Below are 24268 nucleotides of genomic sequence, written 5' to 3' on the forward strand. Positions count from 1 at the left end.
ATAATTGGACTTGAGGTCCTGCAGTATTTATCATCCGCATGAGGGTCCAGAACAGAACCCCCCTGGATATGAAGAGCCAACAGTATAATGGGACTATTACTTCCCTTGACCTGGTATTCGTTGGTGGTCTCCCATCCAAATACTAAACAGGGCTAACCCTGTTTAGCATTTATCATCAGAAGGGCTTTGGTGCTTTTAGGCTATTTAGGCCAAAGACAGACTAGCCCCCCATTATCTTCACAGAGTTGCTTACTTACCTGTCCAAGTGCTAGCAGAGATGATACCACTTTTGGTGAGGCCATGGAGGCACCTCTCCAGTGCATGGTGGATCCTGTCTTCTGTGCAGGTTGTGTGCTGCATCTTAATTCATCTCCTAGAACAAAACAAACAAACAAATAACTAATAAAATTAAAGTGAGCCAGGCACACTCCCAATTGGGAACCATAAATCAAAGCCAATTTAAAAAGCACATAATTCTTGGTGACTTGACTGCTTTTTACTAAAACATTTCTCTTCAGTTGGATTTCTCACATTCCCCAGTAGGAATAGTTGGTAACAAAAAACTGAATGAGGATCCACCTGGCTCAGATTTATACATATGCAATAAATGCTACCAATAATGGGGGTAAGGTTTAACAGCAAATCTACAATGTGGCACACCCTATCACTTCTTCAGCCTATCCAGCACCATCCGGTATAATATATTTTCAATTCCATGTTTGCATGGGGCTGCATTTGAATGGGTAGGTTGCTGTTTCTATAATGTACCATCTTCCACTCAAGCAAAAGTCAGTGAGGTATGCCCTGGTGTAGGTAACATGGCATCCTTCAGTCTTTTATCACTTGCCATCCTGGCTGAGACCTATGCGAGTTGTGGCTCTATCCCCTGTGCCTTGGCAAGGTCTTCTGCCCCAAACCATACACCCCAAAGTGTGACATATTTGGCAAAATCCAGCTCCAGAGGACAAGCAACAACATGTACAGGTACCAATACATCCAGGTAGCTAAAAAAACAAACAAACCTACATTCACAACTAGGACAGCTCTCTAGGGACAATGTTGCCATCCTGCAACTGCAATGGCACACAGAAAAGATTATATTTACTCAAAGTAGCTGGAATGAAATAAATATAAAGGGAGGTGTGTATCCTCAAATCAATATTTTAATCACATTTTAGGGCAGATGTCACAAGGAAAGTGGTGACTGAAGAAGGGGCATGATTCATCCCCTGAATGTGGTCCAGAAATAGCCTACCCTCATGTCAGCTCCTTATGGGACACCACAGTGTGTGATCAGCAGAATGAGATTTTCCTTCCCCTACTGTCCTGACCAGGCAGGAAGTCTGACCAGCGCTCAGAGAGCAAATTCTGTCTCACTGGATTGTGTAACCAAGCACTGACTGTAGAGTCAGAATGTGAAGGAAAGCCATTCCCGTAACTTACAAAGCCACAGGGTACAGATTCTACTCATGTCACAATCTCCTCACACGATATTGGGTCTAATGCAAACCGAACACAGGCTGTTTAATAAGCCTGTGAGCTCTACATTTGCAGCTTCAGAGGCTGATCAAGGCTGCCAATTCTGAACAGAAGCATTGGACCCAACGCAGGTATCCTGATGACACAGGACACTTGAGACATGGTTTTCACAGAAGACAGAAGAGTGGTCATTTTGCATCACATTATTCCCATTCAAAAAACCACCAACCAACAGCATTTGATGCATTCTCTTCCCCACTACTGCAGGTGGAAACAGAAGAATGTGAGAAATAATTTGTTGTTGTGTGTCCTCAAGTCATTTCTGACTTATGGTGATCCTAAGACGACCCTATCACAAGTTTTTCTTGGCAAGGTTTGTTGAGGAGGGGTGTCTTTGCCTTCCTCTGAGGCTGAGAAAGTATGACTGTCCAAGGTCATATAGTGGGTTTCCATAGCTGAGTGAGGAGTGACAAATAATAACAGAGAATTAAGAACCACTTCTCATGTGAGTTGACAACTTGTGGCTGTCCAGATATTGTTGGACTGCAACTGCTATCAGCCTTAGCCAGCACAGCTAACAGTGGGGGATTCTGAGAGCAGCAGTCCAACAACATCTGAACAGTCTAAGTGATGAACACTTGGCCATGGCACTCAGATCTCTCCAGAGATCATCTACAACAACAATTCTTTATTATGGTTTATAGACCCAAGAAGTTTGAATTAACAACATGTAAAATAAATTTAAAGTACAAGGAGCAATTGGGTCAAATCATATAGGCATAACTCAATTCAGAGGTTTTTCTTTAATACAGAAGTTAACTGTTCTCTAATTCTGACCACCTCAGATGAAAACTTGGCAACAGCCAAGGTCACACTGGAATTCTTATCTTCCATTAAGAATTTGACATAAAATTGGGCTAACTGTCCAGGCAGATTTGCCAATAATGGATTAATCATATGCTGTTGAACCTGTTTGTAGAGTGCTTCATGGATTCTGCATCCTGGTTATTGCAGGGACATAATCTTGCAGTGTAATCAACACCAGCAAATCTACCTTGGAGCATTTCAGAGGGCAAAGCATTAAATCTGGCCTTTGTAAAAAAAAAATGTCTATGAAATTTATGATGGCCAAGACACTTTGGAACTGCACCACTTGACTCTGGGAGCTAATAACGGTGACATAAGAAGCAGCACCTTGGGTCCTCTGGTGGAAGAAAGGTGGGATATTAAATAAACAAACAATCCTTTCCTCTGTGGTCTCCACATTTCAAGAACTAGTGGATCAGCATGGGAAACCACCCTGCTAATATTTACCAATGCAACATTTAAGTAGCATGGTGTTTCACAAGTTGCCTGTGTGTCTGTGTATGCACATGTGCCTTCAAAATGCCTGTTGACTTATGAATTTCATAGAGTTTTCTTAGGCAAGAAATACTCAGAGGTGGTTTTGCCAGTTTGTTCCTCTGAAATATAGCCTGCAGCACCTGGTATTTTTGGCAGTGTCCCATCCCAGTACTAACCAAAGCTGTCTCTGCTTAGCTTCTAAGCTCAGACAGGATCTGGTGTCTTTAGGGCATAGGCTACAAGGTCTATGACACAATGATTTACAACATGCTTCTGTGGCACAGCTGGTGACACCAAAGAGGCCTTTTCAAGGTGGACAATGAAATGTTGGATTCCAGAGATTCCCTGATAGCTTCTAAACTTTTCCATAAACTCTGTTGCCAAGTTTCAGCCAATGCAGAACTGGGCAGTATATCTTCTCCTCACTAGTTTCTCCTAGCAGTATTGAAAGTTGGACTACATTTTCGGTCAGGATGACGAGCCAGAGTTCATTTTGTTGCCGAAAGGCAACTGTCACTATGCTGTCCTTTCCACTCACATATACCCAATTGCACACAGATACAGAAGGAGGGGACCTGTTGCCCTACAAGTGCTGATGAAATACTGCATCATTCCTCTCTGTTGGTCAGACTGGCATGGGCTGATAGGAGCTGGAATTCCAGCACTAGAAGCCCATGGGATCTCAGCCCTGCTTCACATCCATGGTATTTTGGGGCAGTCACAGGAAAATTGAAGCAAATGGATACAGCCCCTATTTAAAAGAAGTGAAAGTGGAGTCACAACTCTCGTTGGTATTACAGCAAGAGTAATGTCCTGTTTGGCAAGGCTACTGGAACAAACAAGAATTAATCAGTTGTTCTTATTCTTTTATAGCAGGTTTTTCAAACAGAAGTGAGATTTGTATAAGGGAAAAGAAGTATTCAGTGTATCAAGGAGAGGACTACAGGTATTTTTTCTGCCTAAAACTAAATATTTACCCTTGAAGCTGCCTTGAGGGTATGTTCACACATATGTTCACATGATTCACCGGCTGCAAACCTCAGGCAATAACTCATGCTTATGAAACAACCAAAGAGCTCAATGGATGCTTTCATGCCAGGCAGTTTATCAAATGAGGTGATGCCAAGACATGAACCTATCTGTGCAAGACGTTAAGAAGTAGGAGGAGAAACATCTGTACAGAACCAAGGGGTAAAGCTTTAAAACAACCACAGAACAGGATTGTAGTGATAAGAGACCTATTTGCACCTCTCCTAGACATGATGTTCATAAAAGAATATGAAGGCCAGGAAGATACAATGAAGTGGATTATAACCCACAGAAAGCAGTCTGTCAAAAGGATCCATGAAACACCCAATTTGACAAACATCCCTTATCACTCAGAAAAACATGTACTCCCACAGCAACACACAACTGTGAAACTATTTACTTACTGAGCCAGGCTTTTTTTTAAAGCTCATGTGGGCAGGAAGTTAAAAAAATCAGATCATATGCTTACTGAAAAACTGTGATGGTAACAAGATGAAAGCTTAGATATACAACCTGAAATGTGAAATGTGCTGCCCTGGCCACAACTAGTGGGGCAAGGAGTGCTTTTGTGGGCTTCCAGGACAGACAATGTGTCAGCCATAGAAATAGGGAGATTTGCTGTTTTGAACAATCCAGCTAAAGCCTTCTGATATGAAACCTCACCAAATGTCACATTAAAAGCTCAAGCTTTTAAATAGCCCCTTGCTTTTGTAAGAATTCCATCCAGGCAAGGGAGCTTTCATTTTTTTCTCTTCTGCTTACATTTACATCTATTCAGTTTAAACCAGATATGCCACAGAGAGCCAATGTGGTGCAGTGGTTTGAGCACAGTACTACCAAGATTCAAATCCTCACAGAACTATGGAAACCCGCCCCTCTATTTAGCCCTGATGATGGAGTTGCACTGTTAGAAGCTTGGAGCTGTACTTCTTTGAGTATAAATGCCAAATCTTTTGAAGTATGTATGCTTAATAAGATCAGTTATTTCCTATATTTTTTCTAAGTTCATTTTCATTAAATGAAGCAAAAGAGGAAATACAATAGGAAGAAGGACACGGCTTGAAGAAATGTCATCACCACATAAATTCCTCTTGCTCTGTTGCAGCCGCAGAGAGAGTAAATACAGCTCTGCGGTTTAACATTGGAAGTGGCAACATTTACTCAGTACAAGAATAAGGAATCTCCAGCCCATAAACCAGATGTGGCCTTCAAGAGTTCTTCTACTGTTATCACCAATATGATATGGAGATACCATAACCCTCATCCAGCTGGACAGAACATTGTTATCCCCCAGTGACACATTTTGTTGCAGGATATCAATCCATACAGATCTAGACCTGGAAGATTAACATTTTATGACATTGTCACCTGAAGATTTGTAAACAACGGCTTTAGGTTTCGGCCATTTCCCACATACCTTTTGTTTTCCTACAGACAAAAATAAATAAATGGTTGGGACAAGAATTGTTCCAACAAATCTACTGCATTTATGGAGATGACATTTTTATTTATTTATTTGCAAACAAGGAGTGATAGCTACTCAGAACAAACATGCCACCTCACTTTAATGTGTTTTTTCTAGCTCTGGGAATGTTTCCACACTGCACAGTTGCAGGCAGTTTGACCCAATTTTAACTGTCAATTTGCCATCATACATGATCCTAGGATTTGTAGTTTGGTATAGCAATTGGACTTCTCTAGTGAATTCCCCTAAATGACATATAGCAGAGGAACTCACTGGTAGAGAATTCTGATTCCTCGTGAAATAATGAATTGCAGGATTCCATAGACTTGAAAAGGTGTCAAACTGCTGTAACTGGGCAATCTGAGCAGATCTTGGTCTTATTTGGATACTATGAAATACCTTGGATTCTGCACTCGGACACATTCCTGTGAACACAGGACATTTTTATACTATTTAAAAACAATTAAGTTCTCTTTGAAATGTCAGGGGGGAAAACATCACTCAGTGTAAACTTCTTCTTTTTATTAATAATCTGCCTGAATTAAAATTCAACATTGAAATGCTATTGTCTGATATTAAAACAAAATAGTTGAGGCATCTGGTCCAGTTTCTGGAGTTGCAGGCTTGTTTCTCCTTCCTACTTTCATTTTTCAGCACCCACTACTCTACTGTATAGTTCTGGAGAACTTAGATGTTTGCCTGGAATTTTAGTATGTTTCAATAAAGGTGCTACCTATCTTTGGATCATGATAAGTGATCATTTTGCTTTATTATTCCTGGACTGCTTTATAGGTACTGGACTATAAAGCTATTGCCTGCAAACAAGAAACTTTAAATTAAAAGAGCACGGGAGCCCTGAAAAGTCTCAGTATACTTGTCTATCTACACTATATAGGTCAATGCTGATATTGCTTTTTATTACAAAAATATTTTTTTAAAAAATCACCATAAATTAAGTTTGGAGGACAAACATGAGAAGTCAACACAGAATAATAACAAGCTACATCCCCATTTGGATAACCTATAAAAAGCAAGTAAATAAAAGAAAAAGAGAAGTAAAAGAAAAAAATGGCAAACATGAAAGCAGCACATGAGGCATTTGGCTATAGCATACAATCTCTCTTCCTCTCCTCACCTTGAATCTGTCAAGAGTCTTGCTAAATTCTGACTAATTCAGTCACGTGAGCTGAGAGTGTTTTAGCTACAAAACAAACCAATTAAACTGAATATCTTTATTCACAAACAAGGCTTGGTTTATTGCCTAGAGAGGCAGGGTTTTCAGTGCAATCACTGTCCCATTCTTGAATACAAAGAAATGTGTTCATTTTGGGCAGCAGTTCCATTCACATCAATGGTTTATTATAAAGATTTAATCTGGCTCTGGAAACACATGATGATAGGAATATTTGCATGGGTAACCTCTCACAAATGTGGGCAGACATATTTACACAACTGCTGGGAAGCTGCCCCTGAATGTATCCATACCATTTGTCTTCACACTGGCAACAGAGATACTATCACCCCTCCTTTGATGAAGTTTTACAAATTCATGGACCTAAGCTGTGATGATAAACACGCTGCTGATTCCGCATGTCAATCAGTCCCAGAATCTAACTTGAAAGGGGCTTTTGAAAGCTAGAATGAGCAGCCACAGATATTGCAGCAGCTCTGCCAAAGAGCTGCAGATATACTCCCATCAACACTTTTATTCATGTGCCAGCACATGGGATTGTACCAATGGCAGCTGCTGCTTACTGGAGCTGGTGAGTTCGTGACAGCTACCAAAGACAGTTGACATCGCTATCCAACCTCAGCAGAAGTCAGCCATAGGGAAAGTATTCTAACCACCATCATCAGAGAGAAAGGTTTTTGAAGCAACATACTTTGTTCTGTGCTGACAGCTACAGTCATGAAACACCCCTTCAGAGACCATCCCAGTCCTCCAGCTCCAAGGAGGCACAACAATCCTTCAACATGGAATTAAGCCCAGAGCTTTCAACTCTGGAAAAAGGGAAAGGAAGGAAAGGAATTACTGCACAGTAAAAGCCATTGGGTCCAGAGGCAGGGGGAGGAGCAATTTAAATAGCCATGCTTGGCAGTGAGAAGAAAGAAAACATCCCTGCAGCCCTGGTATACTGCAATGTCCCCCCCCCCCCCCCGCATTATAAACAGAGCATCAGAGCCTCCTGAACATGTGTGAGCAATGTGGCACACAGTACTGCTGGTTTGTTGTTGTCACTGGACTTCCTTTGTCCTTTTAAATCTTTCTTCCTTACATGGGAGTCTGACTCCCATTAAAGCTTTTCTTTTCCCTTCTAACTGCACTTCTGGCAGTCCATGACACACTCCTCTACTCCTTAATGGCTCCTCCAAAGTTGTATAGCCACTCATCAGGTAGGTCCCCACCTTTTTGCCAACCTGTCTCTGATTGGCTGTTGTGAGATACTGCCAAAATGGAATGCTCACATTTGTGTTTTAAAGGGAAAGTTACAGAATCCTAGAAATGCAAGAGCCAACAAAGGCCAACCAGTCCAACCCCTGTCATGCAGGAAGACACAATCAAAGCACTCCTGACAGATAGCCATAAAGCCTCTTAAAAAATCTCCAAAGGAGGAGACTCCACCACTCCAAGGAAGCACATTCCACTGTCAAACAGCTCTTACTGTCAGGAAGTTCTTCCTAATGTTCAGGTGGAATCTCTTTTCCAGTAATGTGAATCCATAGTCTCTGGTGCAGCAGAAAACAAGCTTACACCATCCACACTATGACATCCTGTCAAATATTTAAACATGTCACTATCATGTCACTTCTTAACTGCTGTAATCCCACCTCAATCTGTAGGGAGAGGTGGGAAATATAAATAAAAACCATTATTATTATTATTATTATTATTATTATTATCCTTTTCTTCTCCAGGCTAAACATATTCAGTTTCCTAAGGTGTTCCTCATAGGTTTCCAGGTCTTTCATCATTTTGGTTGCCTTCCTCTGGACATGCTCCAACTTGTCCATATCCTTGTTGAAATGTGGTGCCCAGAACTAGAGATAATATTCAAGCTGAGGTTTGACCAAAGCATAAAAGAATGGTACTATTACTTCCCTCAGTCTAGACCAGTGATTCCCAAACTTGTGTCCTCCAGGTATTTTGGACTTCAAAAACCCCAGCCAGCTTGGTGAACAGTCAGGAATCCTGAGAGCTGAAGTCCAAAACATCTGGAAGACCAAAGTGTGGGAATCACTGGTCTAGACACTACACCCCTATTGATGCAGCCTAGAATCATGTTGGATTTTTTAGCTGCCACCTCACACTGCTGACTCATGTTCAACTTGTGGTCTACTGGGAGTCCTCCTAGATCTCTTTCACATGTACTGTTGTCAAGCCAAGTGTCCCCATCCTATATATGTGCATTTCAAAAAAAAATTTCTGCCTAAGTGTAGTATCTTACATTTCTCCCTGTTGAAATTCATTTTGACACATTGGCCCCATGTCTCTAATCTGTTCCAGTCATTTTGAATTCTGATCCTGTCCTTTGGGGTATTAACTACCTCTCCTAATTTGGTATCATCTGCAGATTTGATATGCATGTCCTTTATTCATCAACCAAGTTATTTATAATCATTGAAAGATCCTTAAATAGAAAGACTTACAAGCACAATGTATATTTAAAAGTGCCATCATATGTTCAGTGTCACTTACTCCCAAGTAAGTCTTACAGGAGAGACTGCAGGCAACCTATGCTCAATTTACATTTTGCAAGCAACCATGAATTGCTGCTTACAATTTCTTTTACTTTTTAAAAACTTTTTCTTGGGACAGCATTTGTATTGCTAGCATTCACCATGAGCACATCTGAAACTGAGTGGGGTGGGGCAAAACTTCATTGTGGGCAACATAGGAAGGATGAGGCTTATGAGAATTTCTTAGAAATGCACTGCATGGAGCACCACAGACTTCTGCACTTGTGATCAGTGCTTCCTTTTCTCTCTCCTTTGAAGGACAGAAGGGAAATGGTTGAAAACTAAACTAGTTTCTGCAAAACACCTTGCTGCCTTCACTGTAATGAACAGGCTACCAATGGTGGCATAAAGAAAAGGGAGGGCAGGAAATTAATTAAGCAGCAAATCACAGCAATCATTTTGGCACAGTGGCTGAGCCACTGCAACCTTTGGCCCCTGGCAGTTTTAAGCCTCCAAACTATGCACTCTCCATGTGGAGCAAAACAAAGCCTTTAGTTGGGGAGAGGTTCTACAAAATCCAACTAGCTTTCAGAAACTGGGACCCAACAGCTATCACAAAGACCAAAGGCCCGATTCCTCCCCCTCCACACACACCTAGGCCTGCAACAAACATCTCCAAGTAACCCACAGGGCAACCCTCACCATGTTCACTAAGAAGTACATCCCTCTGAGCTAAGTAGGGTTTACTCCCTAGTAAACATGTTTAAGATTACAACTCCAGTCAAAATTAAATTCTGTCTGTATAGCACAATACTTGATTTCCACTTACAGGAATCATACAAATTTTAAATTATCTGGTTTATTTACATAAGCAACTGCCTATTTCAACAGATGCATGACATTAACTGAAAGTACTGTAGTAAGAATTCATGAGGTCCTGAATGTTTCCCAAAGAATTAATGAAAAATTAAAGCAGCAGGGAGAAAACACAGGGATTAGTCACCAAACTGTTAATTCCAGAACCAGCCTCCCCACTTGGCATGGAGTGGGGAAATGCTGGCGCTGAAGGGCCCTGGAGGAAACATCCAGGATGAGGTCCCACACTGGCATCCTTCCTTCTCTCCACCAAATCCTTTTAAACAGATTTTTAGCAGAAGAGTAGGGCAGCAGGGCTCAGCCCCCAGCTCTGTTCTGAAGTAGCAGGTGAGTCTGCCTGCCATTTTCATTTCCCCAGAAACTTCTGAAGACCAGAGGCATTGTGTGGAAGGGATAATGGCAGACAGACATAACTTCACCTACTCCTTGGCCAAGTGCCACCAATCCAATACCACCCTAATGCTTAAAGAATAGGGAAAGGACACCCACCCACTCACCCTGACTGATGCTGTCCATAGCAGCTGCTTAAACTGACTAGGGTGGGAACACTAGAAAACACCATGCCCAGGGTCTTCTCAGTTCATCACCTTATTTATTTATCTCACGTTCCCCCAAAGATGGGATTCAAGGAAGCTTACAGAATAAAGACAAATACAAAAGTAAATCACAAACACAGAAAAAAGAAAAAAATAATACCACTCTGTCTATAGAATTAAAAACACAATAAACATTAATTTAAAAACATAGATTAAAAATGATACAGCATTAACTCATTACACAAAACAACCAGTTCTGAAATGCCTGCTGCAATAGAAATGTCTTCAGGGACAACAAGGGACCCAGTCTAACCTTCTTAGGAAGAGAAATCCGGAGTCTAGAAACAGTCACAGAGATGGCCCTCTCCTTGGTGGGACTGACAGAAGCACTTCCTTGGTGATCTGAAAAGCTTAGGCGGGATCATATGGAAATATATGGTCCTTTAGACAGCCTGGACCCAAGCCGTATCTAGGCCTTAACCATTACAAATATGGAACAGCTGCCTTTAAAGAATACAACCTATATCCAAATAGGAAATCCATTATTAGAGGGCAAGAGATTCTGGTGATCCTAGTCTTGAGAAGATCAGATTGGCAGATGAATCCTAGCTCTGTAACTGATTGCATATGACTGGATTCTCAGTATGCCTTGTTTTGTTTTGTGCAGTGCTGTCACAATTAAAAGTCAAGCATCTACTCAGTCTGAAAGGCTCCACTGAATTTTTGCAATATTTTGTATTGGCAATATGAAATATATACATTTGTCTATCCTCAAAGAATCACAGATTAGGGTCTAGATTAGCTCTCCCTTGATCCAGCCCAAGTCACATGGAAGTGAGTATATGATAGCCCTGTTTAAGTATTTGAAGGGATGTCACATTGAGGAGGGAGCAAGCTTGTTCTCTGCTGCTCCAGAGAACAGGACCCGGAACAATGGATGCAAGCTACAGGAAAAGAGATTCCACCTCAACATTAGGAGAAACTTCCTGACAGTAATGGCTGTTTGACAGTGGAACACACTTCCTCAGAGAGTGATGGAGTCTCCCTCCTTGGAGGTCTTTAAACAGAGGCTGGGTGGCCATCTGTCGGGTATACTTTGATGAGAGTTCCTGCATGGCAGGGGGTTGGACTGGATGCCCCTTGTGGTCTTTTCCAACTCTAGGATTCTATGTTCTATGATACTTAGCATGCTAGACCTACCCCAACTCCATAACCATGTACAGGAACTAGCTGCCTACAAATGCAGCAGATATAAGGATGCAACAGGGCCAATTCATTTTCCATATTACTACCTTCATAACCAGGAAAACCAGGGAAGTCTTTATGGAAAGGAATCAATGAGCACAATTAATCCCAAAGAAAGTGACTGGAGAGACCAGCACCCTTTGAGACTGGTGGGATAAAAAACTGGGCAGGTGATGGTTTCAGGTGACACAAAGGAGCAACAAGAAGTTGCAGTAGAAGGACTAATTGGAAGCATAGCTAGGGTATGGCTCAGCAAGTCACATGAAAGCTGAAAGGCATGTGTAACTGATTTGGCCAATATCCCAAGTACAAGGCATAAAATGATGGGTACAAGGCAGATTCTAAGCCTCAGAAGAAACAAAGATGGTGTATACATTACAGTTAAACAAAAACTGTTATCATATATGGAGCAAGAAATGCCAGATGTCCAAAAGTAAGTTCAGGAAAGGAAGTGGCACTAAGAATCATTTTGCAAAAATACATTGGCTAATGGAGCACACCAAAGAACTTCAATAGAAAATCAGCTTGTGCTTTATAGATCATAGCAAAACCTCTGATTGTGTAGATCATGAAAAACTATGGCTCACTCTTAAAGAAATGGATGTGCCACAACATTTTCTTTATAAGTAACATGTGATCAGGACTGGAATGGTTTCCAATTGGCAAAGGAGTTAGGCAAGGCTGCATTTTATCATCCTATATGTTTAGCTTGTATGCTGAACATATCATATGTAAAGCAAGATTAGACTCGAGAATGGGGGCATGAAAACTGAAGGAAAGATCAATTTAAAATACGCAGATGATTACTAGCAGAAAACAGCAAAAATATGGAACGACTTCTGAAGAAAGTCAAAGAAGAAAGTGTAAAGCCAGGTTTATACTTGAACATTAACACAACAAAAATAATGACCACAGAACATTTACATAACTTTAAAGACAATGAAGACATTGAAATAGTTAAAGACTTTTCCATACCCTGGCTCAGTCATTAATCAAAATGGAGACTGAAGTCTAGAAATCAGGAGTCTAGAATTTGGAAGAGCAACTACAATAGAATTAGACAAGCTACTGAAGTGTAAAGATATATAATTGAATACTAAAGTTAAGATTGTTCATGCCACTGTATTTCCAGTTCCTGTGTATGGTTGTGAACGATGGATAGTGAAGAAAGCTGTTAGGAAGTCAACTCATTTGAAATTTGGTGCTGCAGAAGAGTTCTATGGATAAAACATGGACTGCTGAAAATACAAATGAATGGGTCCTGGAACAAATCAAGCTTCAACTCTCCCTAGAAACCAAGATGACTAAACTGAGACTGTTGTACTTTGGACATATTGTGACTCATTAAAAGGTCAATCAGTTGGTTTCCATGGCTGAGTAGGGATTCAAATTCTGATCTCTAGAGTCCTGTTCCAACACTCAAACCCCTACACAATGTACTCAATAAAATTAATTTATCTAATAACTTCCTGATTAAATCATTGATTATTTAGTGGGGTGTTTTAATGGCACAATTCTTCACCTTGAAACATCCTGTAAGTCTGGATAGGAAGTTGAGTTTCTATTGAGGATTATTTGAGGCAGATACAATGCTTCAAAGCAGTGTGGCAATAAACATTTTTAAAAGGAGCTCAAAGTTGATCTCGTTCATGTGCAATCTTTCTTCATGAAATTCCATGCAAGAGTTTGTGAAACACAAACTGACCTTGCTGTGGAACAGAAACCAAAACTGCTCTTTATTATTTTAAATGTTTCTGTACCAACCAACTGACAATACCCTTGAGTCAGTTTACAAATATCAAAAGAAAGGTAATAAATGCAAATAGAAATACAAGTGAATTAGCTAAAACAGTATCAAAATTTTAAAATATTATAATGTTTAAAAATTATAATGTTAAGAGCCAACAATAGACTGAAGGAAAAAGGAAAAAGAGATTCAGACATAGAGGTTCCAGGAACTTTTGATATGATTTATCTCTTCACAAAGGAAGGATGAAAATTTACCTTGGTAAATTGGAAGCTACTGTAGCCAAAGGTCTGTTCAGGGTCTGTTTTTTGGCTAATGCACCAGAATAAGGTGTTATCTAGCAGCTTGCTTACAGCCACAGGGGACTTTATCACATGGGGACCTATGTGCTTCCATCACAAAAATGGTTAAAGAGTTGGCTTCCCAGAAAAGCAAGCCAATTCGTCTAATGCTTATCACACACAGAGCACAACAAGGGGTTAAAAACACATTACTTAGGCAAGAAAGTGGGTTGACAGTGAATTTGAGTTTCAGACGGGTGAGAACAAATCCCCATTGCTAGCTGGGAAATAACTTTTTTGCACATGCTCCAAACTCTCATATCCACAAGTGCACACACACACACATGCTCCAGAGAGGGAAGGGAAACAGGGAGGAAAATCCCCTTTGCCCCAGAAGCTGTTTCAGAGGAAGGCAGGCTAAGGCTTTCCTTTGCAAACTCCCATAAAACCACAAACACACACACACACACACACACACACACACACGAGAGAGAGAAAGAGAGAGAGGGTGGCTGTACCATAAACCTGCCTGATTCCAGCGAGGGCTGAAACTCCCAGATGCCCTCCTTTTCCAGGACATGTCCTGCATTTCTCCCTCCTATACAGGAGGAATTCCAAAACGTCCTCTCCCTCTGCCTTCTCTCACCAGCTGTTCCCTGTTGCAGGAAGAGGTGAGCAGCCACTCAAGGGAAAGAGGTGTGTTGTGTGTGTCTATCCCTTTAGGAACAAGGCTTTCTCCCCAATCCTTGGCACAGCAAGGAACTCTGGGAAATGTGGGAACAGGGAGGATTGGGGACTTGATCTTCAGACAGCTACTATTATGTGAAGAGAGTGAATTCGCAAATGAAATGGAAATGCAAATACAGTAGTTATGCAAAAATGCTTATTTCCTGATTCACCTCACTTTCTGTCTGGAGACTGACTGGTTTGTGCACAGCATCATCTGAAAAGCAATTGTGAAATTGTCCCTAATGCCCTGGCTGACACTGCATTGCGACCAGCATAACCTTCCAATTTTCCCCATGTGAAAAAGTCCAGAGAAGAGCATTCTTCTCTAGCCACTGGCCAAAAAGTGACAGAAAAGCAAAACAGGGTTGCTGTGGCTTAGTGTTCTTATCTGCTTATTTCTTATATAAAACCTGACTGGAAAGTGGATTAAGATCATAGCAACAGAATAACTTAGGTGGCATTTAGTTTTAGGCAGAGAATTGGCAATAACTGCAGGTGCTTTTGCTTATCCCAGAAAATTTGGGGGGGAGGGGTAAAGTAGTAGGTGAGCTTCAAGAAGACATTGTACTTTAACATTTGAGCATCTATCAATAGCAGTATTTGAAAGGAAATGGTAGCCACATAGCATACAGAGGTGGCCATACTGTTAGGCAAATTAATGTAGCTACTTCAATGTGTCAAAGAATGATGTCATTAGGTTATTGTTGATGTATTATTACTGTTCGGAAGGTAGGAGATGCATTTATGGGATTTTTTTTGTTTGAGATGCTATTATACGTTGACATACCTTGGATACTATGTACCCTGACTAAGCAAGAGAATCGCTCCATCTCAGGCAGCAAAGTCTCTTTGACCAAATATTTCTAATGCATCAAACATCAGCTTTTGTTGCAGCACTGGGCAGTCACCAGGATCCCATTTGCACTACAGAATTATAGTGCTAATACATCACTTCCACTGCTGTGGTTCCATCCTGTGGGGTCCTGGTATTAGCAGTGAAGGTAAGGGCACTTAGGCGCATTACAGACTGCCCAAAACGGGCGGTCTCACGCCGCTGCCGGTTGCTGCGTCTGGGAACTGCAGCAGCCAAACCGTGCGGTTCCCGGGCAAAGCAACAAAGAAGCACCAAAATGGCGCTTCTTCCTGCGCCCCGGAAGAGGTGCCGCAAGGTGCGAGGCGCGCACTTGCGGCACCACTTCCGGTGCGCGACGTCCGGATGCTGCGCGTCCATGACGTCAAAATGGCAGCGTCCATCTGTATGTGGTGCCGCCATTTTGACGTAGTCGTTACGCTCGAGGGGTAGGGCACGTCAGGAGGCGGCGCCCCATAGGGCCCATCCAGAATGCGCCTTAGAATCTCAGCCAGAGGGTTCATCTATTGCCTTTGACTAAACTACAAACCCCAGGATTCCACAGAATGAGGACATGGTAACTACAGCGGAATGACATTGCTATTACTGTATCCTGTGAATGGGCCCCAGGAAACACACAAGCATCAGATAAATATTTTTGTGACTCATTTTCCTGTGATGTTGCTCTAGTGCTCACTGTGGAAACAACTGTCCTCAACAATCAGAGAAAACCCCAGGAGGAAATGCTGGCATACATCAGTCTGGTTTCCTCAGTGACAACACCAGTGAAGAAATCTTGAGCATCCTATATGTCACTGCCTCAGGCTTGGTGGCTCCTCTTTCTGGAAGGAAGTGGGAAGAGGCATTGTGCAAAGTAACAGTTACAAATGGATTTCTAAAAACATGTAGTAAATATCCAGCCAACCAGAATCTGACTCAGAAACCAAAAGCAAATTTCCAGTGTGTGTGTGTAGTCATATGCAAACATACATCCATACACATACATATGTATATATTTATAGCATGCATACTGTACAGTACCCAGACTCTGTCTTAACCTAGGAAACTAAGTAGGGTCAGTTTTTCTTGGATGAGAGACTACCCACAAATACTATCAGCTATATTTTAGAGGCAGTAACTGCAAAATCATTTCTGCAAATGCCTTGTCTAAGAAAACCCTATGAAATTACTGGGGTTGCTATAAATTGAGAGGAAACTTGAAGACACACACGCACACACTGACAAATATGCACAGGAGCAGTAATCCTATACATTGTTACTGGGAGTCTGTCTACTGAACTTAGCACAATATAATTCAGAATGGCTGCCCTAAGTACTAGTCTGTAAGTGGTGTATCTGCATGTGTGAGCCAAATCTATTCTAATCCACATACCTGTACTCAGTTTCTGCTAGTTTATGGGAATTGTGCTGTACTGAGGAAGGAACTGGCAAAAGCACCTCTGAATATTCCTTGCCTAAGAAAACCCTATGAAATTCATAGGGTCAACATAAGTCAACAGACAAACAAGACTAAGCTCAAGTCACTTGATTTTTGCATGTGAAAACATATATAGAACCAAGAAACTCTCAATATACAATCAGAGCAAAGTTTATCCATTTGTGTAAACACTTCATCCAAATCTTTTGCTAAGAAGTGCTAAAGACAGTTGCAGAGGTTATCTTACAACTAAGTTGATTTTTTTATTTTTAAAAAATCCAAGGGGCGGGATGTGGAAATATCCCTACCCCTTGAAAGCTACAAGAATTGTGTACTGCAAGCTTCATGTTCTTGAGAAATCCCAAGAGAATATGTATCTGTTGAATGTGGGAAGACAAGTCTTGATAGCAAAAGAATGGATCACAAGCTACTATTTATGTTACTAAATTTGATAGATCTATATGAAAGTCACTCATAAATGTTAACATAATGTTCCTCTGTTCCAAGGAATCAGGAGAGAAACATGTTGTCTATGTACAGAGCAGCAGAGTATTTAATAGTTTATGACCAAGTTCCTCTTTGCATTTCCACTTCTGCTTTTCACTTCCAGTGTGCTCACTCAGTGTGTCTGTTGATGGTGAAGTTTTCTTTCTCATTCTCCATTCATAACTACAGACATAGTCACAGGTTAATTTTTGCAAGCACCGCTCTTGATTTGGCCCATATGATCAGCGTGTGGTTGCTGTGGCCATGATCTTTAAAAGGGCCTGAGATGAACTGGCTGAATGGGTTAAGGGGGAGTCAGTGGCTCCTTGCAGAGTTCTAACATGCCTAAAAAAGCCAGTTGTAAGGCCTCTGTTGAAAAAGCCTTCCCTGGATCCCTCAGTAATGGATAACTATCAGCCAGTGTCTCGTTTTTGGAAAAGATAATAAAATATGTTGTGGCTTCCCAACACCAAGGATTCCTAGATGAAACAGATTATCTAGATCCATTTCAGTTTAGTTTCAGGCCTGACTAGGGTGCAGAAATAGCTTTTGTCACCTTGGCAGATGACCTATGCCAGGAACTACACAAGCTGAGTATGGTTGTGCTGGACTTCTCAATGGCTTTAATATCGTCCACCATGGTATCCTTCCAGGCCACCTTGCTGGGATGGCACTTGGAGGCACTCTTTCATAGTGGCTCCATTCCTTCCTGGAGCACTGAGTCCAGAAGGTGGTGTTGTGGGAGTCCTGTTCATCTCCTTTGGCACTGGTCTGTGGTGATCCCTCAGGTGTCAATTTTGTCCCCCATGCTATTCAGTGTCTACAGGAAATCATGAGAGAAGTCATCCAGAGATATGCGGTTTTGTGCCACCAGTATGCTGATGGCACTCAGCTCTATTACTCCTTTGCATCAATTGGGTTAGTAAATCAAACTTTATTGCTTTTGACCAAAGGTCATTGCACAGCACAACAATATAACAATACATACAACAATATAAAAATACATGGAAATTATATCTAAAATGCAGGTATCTCGTATCTAGTATAGAATTTCTAAACAAACAAGCAACAATTGTCATTATGCATTAAAATTTTGTCAAATATAGTCATCACCTTTACAGTTTATGGCTATCCCTGTTATATACTTATTCCTGATTTTTTTAGCTGCTAAGGCAAACAAAGCTACTTTCCAGGTTACATATTTATTCAGGTCCAATAGAAGATAAAAAAATCATGTCCTGTGGATTTTGACTGGGACTGGTTTCTATTATAGGTGTAATAAACCTTTCTCTTGGTTCTTGGTAGAGAGGACAAAATAACATGTAATGAACAAGGTCCTCTACCTCTTGACAACCATATATACAAGTACATTGGTACAAAGAGGTACAAGTTGGTACAAATCAGTTGGTACAAAGATTGTTAACTATGGTTGGTCACAGGAAGAATAAAACATTCTTGCTCCAACAGCTTCAACAGCAGCTGGTCTGTTTCAGGGCACAAGACCCTGAGAGGCAGAGAAGAGGCCCTCCTTTCAGTCCCACCAGATTCTTAGTGGAGAGATATATGCTGAGCTTCTCACAGACCCAAAATTTTCCCCTCATTTCCTTTTGCCCAGACCAGCCAGGTAAGTTTGGTACTATTGGTTGGTTACCCACATTCAAATACACAGGGCCTTCTACAATTATCTTAAGTCCTTCCCATCGAGCAGGTACCCCAATAGGTACATACTTTTTCAGGTTTCTTCCGGGTTGTTAAGAATGCAAACCTAGATAGAGATGAGCTGTGGGGAAAGTAATATAGAACTGTTTAAATAAATTAGAATTTTTTTACCATACTCTGGTTCAATTAAATTTTTTTCCTTTCTCCTTTTTTTTTAGATTGGTCAAATACCCAATTCAGGATATCCAGGAAATTGCACGGTTAATTAATACAATTTGCAACAGCACATTAGCAGGAAAGAGCAAGACAATGTTCATGATAATACTTGGTTTGCAAAAACTAAAAGTTTTTCCCCCCATCTGGAAAACACTGAAACTGATAAAATCTCAGAAATCCACAATTACACAAAAGTGACACACACATGGAACTATGTGGAAACATGTTTCCTGTATTAGAACATGCTCATCTTAATTCAAGAGAAATTAACAAATGCAAGGACAGATCACATAAAGATCAAACCAGATGTTAAGGGAAATCCATACTCTTCATGGATGTGTGTCTCAGCAATCAAACCTGCAATTTAAGTCAGTGTTAAAAATTCAATGACCAGTCAGGAAAAAAGTACAATGGACCCTACCCCCAACAAATCCCTCTCCGCAACATGCTACTGAATCTTTTTTCATGGGTGGCTGAGATGACCCTTTGGTTTCTGATGGTTCAGTTTACAAGAACTGTGTTTCGTGCACAAAGTACTAAAAATATTGTATATAAAATTACCATCAGGCTATGTGTATGAGGTGTATATAAAGCATAAATGAATTATGTGTTTAGACTTTGTTCCCATCTCTAAGATGTTATTATTTATGTATATGCATATACAGTAAAGGTATTCCAAAACCAAAACAAACAAACAAATAAATCCAAAGCATCTCTACTCCCAAGCATTTCAGATAAGGGAAACTCAACAAAAGAGTTAACATTTTCTTTAAAAAAGGTTCTCTCTCAGCTGGTGTCCCGCATAAATCTTTGCTCCTCCACAGTTTACACACACAAGCACACTTCACCAAGCACTGTCTTCACAGTTACATTGAGCCTGTACAGACAGGCCAAAATAAAGCTGCTTCGGGTCACTTTGGAGGTATGCTGTTTAAATGACACATGCATCTTAGGAGGCCAGAAGGTGCACCAAAGCTGCACTCCAGTCCTTAAGACTGGAATGTGGCTTTGCCGTGGCTTCCAGCCTCTTACGACACATGCAGCATTTAAATAGCATATCTCCAAAGTGACCTGAAGCAGCTTTATTTTGGCCTGTCTGTTTGGGCCCATATTCACCTTTCAATCTTAAGATCTAGCCATTTGCTTTCAAAAGATAAATAAATGAGGAAGGAGGCCACTACAGGCTATATGAAATGCTATCATCTTGTGCTACTGTTGAAGAGTTACAGAACACACATATCATGATGAAGAGGTCCAAAGGTCTTTACAAACTTTGGCATCACAGAATACAAATAAACTTATCAGCAACTACTCTGTTATTGCAAGCAATCCTTCCAAGAAAGAAGCAGCATTGTCATTCCATTGCTGTGAGTGACACTCTGTGTCCTTCACTATTGCATAGCCATCATTCCCACTGTGTTTTGTCACTAAAAACACAGCTTCTTTCTCTCACCAGTTAACTTTTCAATTCCCCTCCATATTATGTAGTTTGCAGTTTTGTGTGTGGCACTTTTATTCATAGTTATAAAACTCTTCCCACCTTTCCACTCTGCTTCTGAAATCCAGGCAAAAGATGTCACAAGCACTCCATCTCAGGAGCCATGGAGTGTTTCCACAAAAATCTCAGCTAAGAGGACCCCTTGCCACTTGCCAGTCCAGAAGTTTGCCTTCCGAAGTCTGGCTTTTGGGAACTTTGGAACATAAGTAAGAGATCCAATATTAACTTTCAGTCCAATTTTAGTAGGGCTTCATCTACATGGAAATATATCATCCCTCCTAATCCCCCTTCTCTGAAAAGAGGATACAGGAAGACACAGAACTGTATTAGATCTGAATATGCTAATTTATGCATATAGAAGCAACCTTTCAAATCATTACTAGAATTTAAATAGAAATGCAATACATTCCACAATAGTGGAGGACCAGTGAACCAGGATCCTGCTCACTCAGTCTGCTGTGAAGGTAATAATGACAGATGGGCAGCCTCAGGACCCCTCCTATACTCCCTTCTTATGGTTCTCTGCCCTTACACTACATTTTGACTGGGCAGAACTTCAAACAGTGGATAATCTCTAGCAGAGGTGAGTCGTTTGTAAAATAGGACTCACAGCCACCAGAGCTGATATACTCATTTTACCAACCTATGAAAGGATGGAAGGCAGAGTCAACCTGGAGCCCTTTGGGATCGAACTGACAATGTTATGGCTTCATACAGTCATTTAACTACCAGGGAAATTCTGACCTAGAGCTGAGATGCAACCCACAGCCATTCTCCAATTTGCCTTAAAGCTCCTTCTGCTGTTATTGCCAATCATTAATTGCTCACAGGGAGGTATTTGAACTTTAGATTGAGTTGTGGTTGGTAGGCAGAAAAGCTGTTGCATGGAACTGACCAAAGTGGAATTCTCTGCCAATGGAGAGAAGTGTGCAAGTGAAAAGCTGCCTGGGGCCTTCAGGGAGAAACCTTAAAATTACACTTCTTATATAACAGGATGAAGGGGGGGGGGTGTTGTGTGAACTTTTCTAATAATTTAAAAAGAGGAAGGACAAAAAGGCTTAATTGAAGAAGGATAAACAGAAATTCCAGAAGAGCCCATAAGACTCTAATATTAAAGTGGGCTTTCTTGGCTTGCTGTTGACTAACCAAGTTTCAAATCAAAACTACACAGGACTAAACTTTAATATATCTGAAAAAATGCATAGCTGGTACAAATACTTCCAAACAGACTGTGGGCCTTCATTAAGAAATGTGAATGAATACACGCACATCTACTAATACATGAACAACAGGCTCTGGAGACAATTTAAAGGTCTAAGTGCCTAGAATGAGTGGCAACAGGTTTCTTAGAAAATAAAAGCACAATCGGTCACTCAGAAAGGTTTTTTAAATACTGAGGCAGGGAGAGGGAGGGAGAACCAGAGAACAGAAAATTAACCAGATTTTGTTTTTAGAGATTTGATTCTGATATGAAATTTCCAGGTTTACATTTTATTCTGAAAGGCTTAAAAACTAACAAGAAGAAAGCACTGGATTGGACCTAGAGAGCAATGCAAAATAATGAAGTATTGCAGAGAGCCAGCATGATGTAGTGGTTTGAGTGCTGAACTACAACTTTGGAGAGTAGGGTTCAATTCCCAGCTTGGTCCTAAAACCCACAGTGTGACCTTGGGCAAGTCAAATGCTCTCAACCTCCTCAGAGGATGGCAATGGAAAACCTCCTCTGAACACATCTTGCCAAGGAAACCCCATGCCTTAAGGTTGCCATAAGTGAGAAACAACTTGAAGGCATGCAACAACAAACTGCTGATTGCATTGAAAAGGAGTGAGGAGCCCTCCAGATGTAGCTGGCAAACTGTAATTGTTGTGTCTTTGATCACTGAGTTTACTGAGTGGGGGCTAAAGGGAGTTGGATTCCAGCAACAACTGGAAGAACCTACTATCACATTGCAACAGTTCAGTACAGTTCCTGAAATGCCATGTTTCCTGCAACTGCATGTGGAATGGAATGGGGGTGGGGAGAGACATCCAACAGGATTCTTCTTTATCTCAAAAATAGTCACCATATTCATCAAACTAGTAATGTTTGGGACTTTAGTGCCAAGAGAAGCTTCTGTACATCAATATTCAGAAGAATGCATGTGCCTAACAACAGAAGGAGTCTGTCTCAAAATACTCTGAAAGTCAGAACATTTGCAGTAGAATACTATGAAATTTACACTGGATGGAAGATTGTTGTCCATACTATATGATTACACTAATCAATAAGGACTAAGGGTCATGCACCCATTCAAGCAAGGATGGAAAAAATGTGGCCCTCCAGATGTTACTGGATTGCAATAGCCTGCATTCTTCACAACTGGCTATGCTCGCTAGGACTGATGTAAACTGCAGTCCCACAATATTCAGGGGACCACATTGCTTTTCGCTGCCCTCAATTATCACAGCATATTCTCTTTCCAAATATAGATCAAGACTTTCTTGTGAGAGAGATTCTAAACTCAGGGAAGAGCATTATACACAAATGCCTTCAACTAGCATTATTTATCAAAACCACCTGAAACACAACATCTAATTTAAATAGTCCCAGGATGTCAAATTGAAAACCATTCAATGTGGCTCAGCATTCCACACAGGAGTGTTTTGAAAGTCTAATAGTTTCTTACCTCTACTAGAGAGGGATAGACACAGATCTCAGTATAAGTCTTCCCCATTTGCCATTTTGCAAACTAATAGTTCCTCTAAACTTGTTTTTATACTTTTTTTTTTCTCCATGGATATACTGTCATAGGATTTAGCATCTTCATAGCAATCGGGGACTTCCCCTCCCTTGGCCCGCTGGAGGAAAGAAGTAATTTCTCAGAATTCTAAAAATACTTCTCAGATCTGCCCCAAATGGCATGTTGAGAGCCTGCACAAAATCCCCTCCACCTCCTACTTTGCATGGAGGATCCTGCACTCACAGCCATCTCCTAGAGAAACTTAACTCAATCATTCACAAGATATGCATGCACAAGACACCAGGGTGGCACCCAACAGTTGAATTAATCCATGAACTTCAGGGAGGAGCATCTTGCAACTAATGTAAACAGCCTCAACCTCCATTGCTACACTCCATTCTTCTTCAGTAATAACAATATAAAGAAATAAAATATGAAGCCCTAAAATATAAAGTAGAGGGACACCCACAAAGCCTTAACAGAGAAATCATGGATAGAGCATCTATAGGTATTGCAATGTATATCAGAAACTGAATGTCCCAGACACTTACTGATAGTAGTAAGTGCAGCAGTAGCACATGCAGGCACTCATCACTGACAGTGCCCACAGCCACTGTCTGAAAGACTGGCCAAACCTAGAAGCAGCTTTGTTAATCTACATAAACAAAACATGTTCCAGCAGCTCTGGTGTCCACCACAAGCAGGGCTTTCTTTCTTTCTTTCTTTCTTTCTTTCTTTCTTTCTTTCTGATGGGCTTTAATTGTTCATTCAAAACCAAGTCACCTCCAGATAGGCTGTTTCACTGAGCTACCATGTGTTTCTACTGGGGGGGAAAGACACATGCACCAGTTACAGAAAGCATTACAGATAAATGCAGAGGCTATAGAGATGCCTGAGTGGTGAGAAGTGGGGTGGCAGATGATGTTAATGTCTTAATAATCCAAAAGTCCCTGTGCTCAAGCCAAGTACTGGCTCCACTACACCACTAAGAG

The 24268-nt window shown here is 40.9% G+C and overlaps 1 protein-coding gene across 1 annotated transcript in view; it reads right to left on the reverse strand.

The window, feature by feature from the left end:
* LOC149322066 (phosphoinositide 3-kinase regulatory subunit 5-like) overlaps nt 1–24268 on the reverse strand; it is a 71830-nt gene that overhangs the window by 34018 nt on the left and 13544 nt on the right. Inside the window, exon 2 of the mRNA XM_089534035.1 lies at nt 258–373. Coding sequence (XP_089390161.1) covers nt 258–360 — 103 coding nt within the window. The 5' untranslated portion in view covers nt 361–373. The remainder of the gene's footprint in view (nt 1–257; nt 374–24268) is intronic.

The sequence above is a fragment of the Sceloporus occidentalis genome, unplaced genomic scaffold (assembly GCF_023333645.1).
Source record: "Sceloporus occidentalis isolate IW3139 unplaced genomic scaffold, rSceOcc1.0.p SCAF_1, whole genome shotgun sequence".
NCBI classification, from domain to species: domain Eukaryota; kingdom Metazoa; phylum Chordata; class Lepidosauria; order Squamata; family Phrynosomatidae; genus Sceloporus; species Sceloporus occidentalis.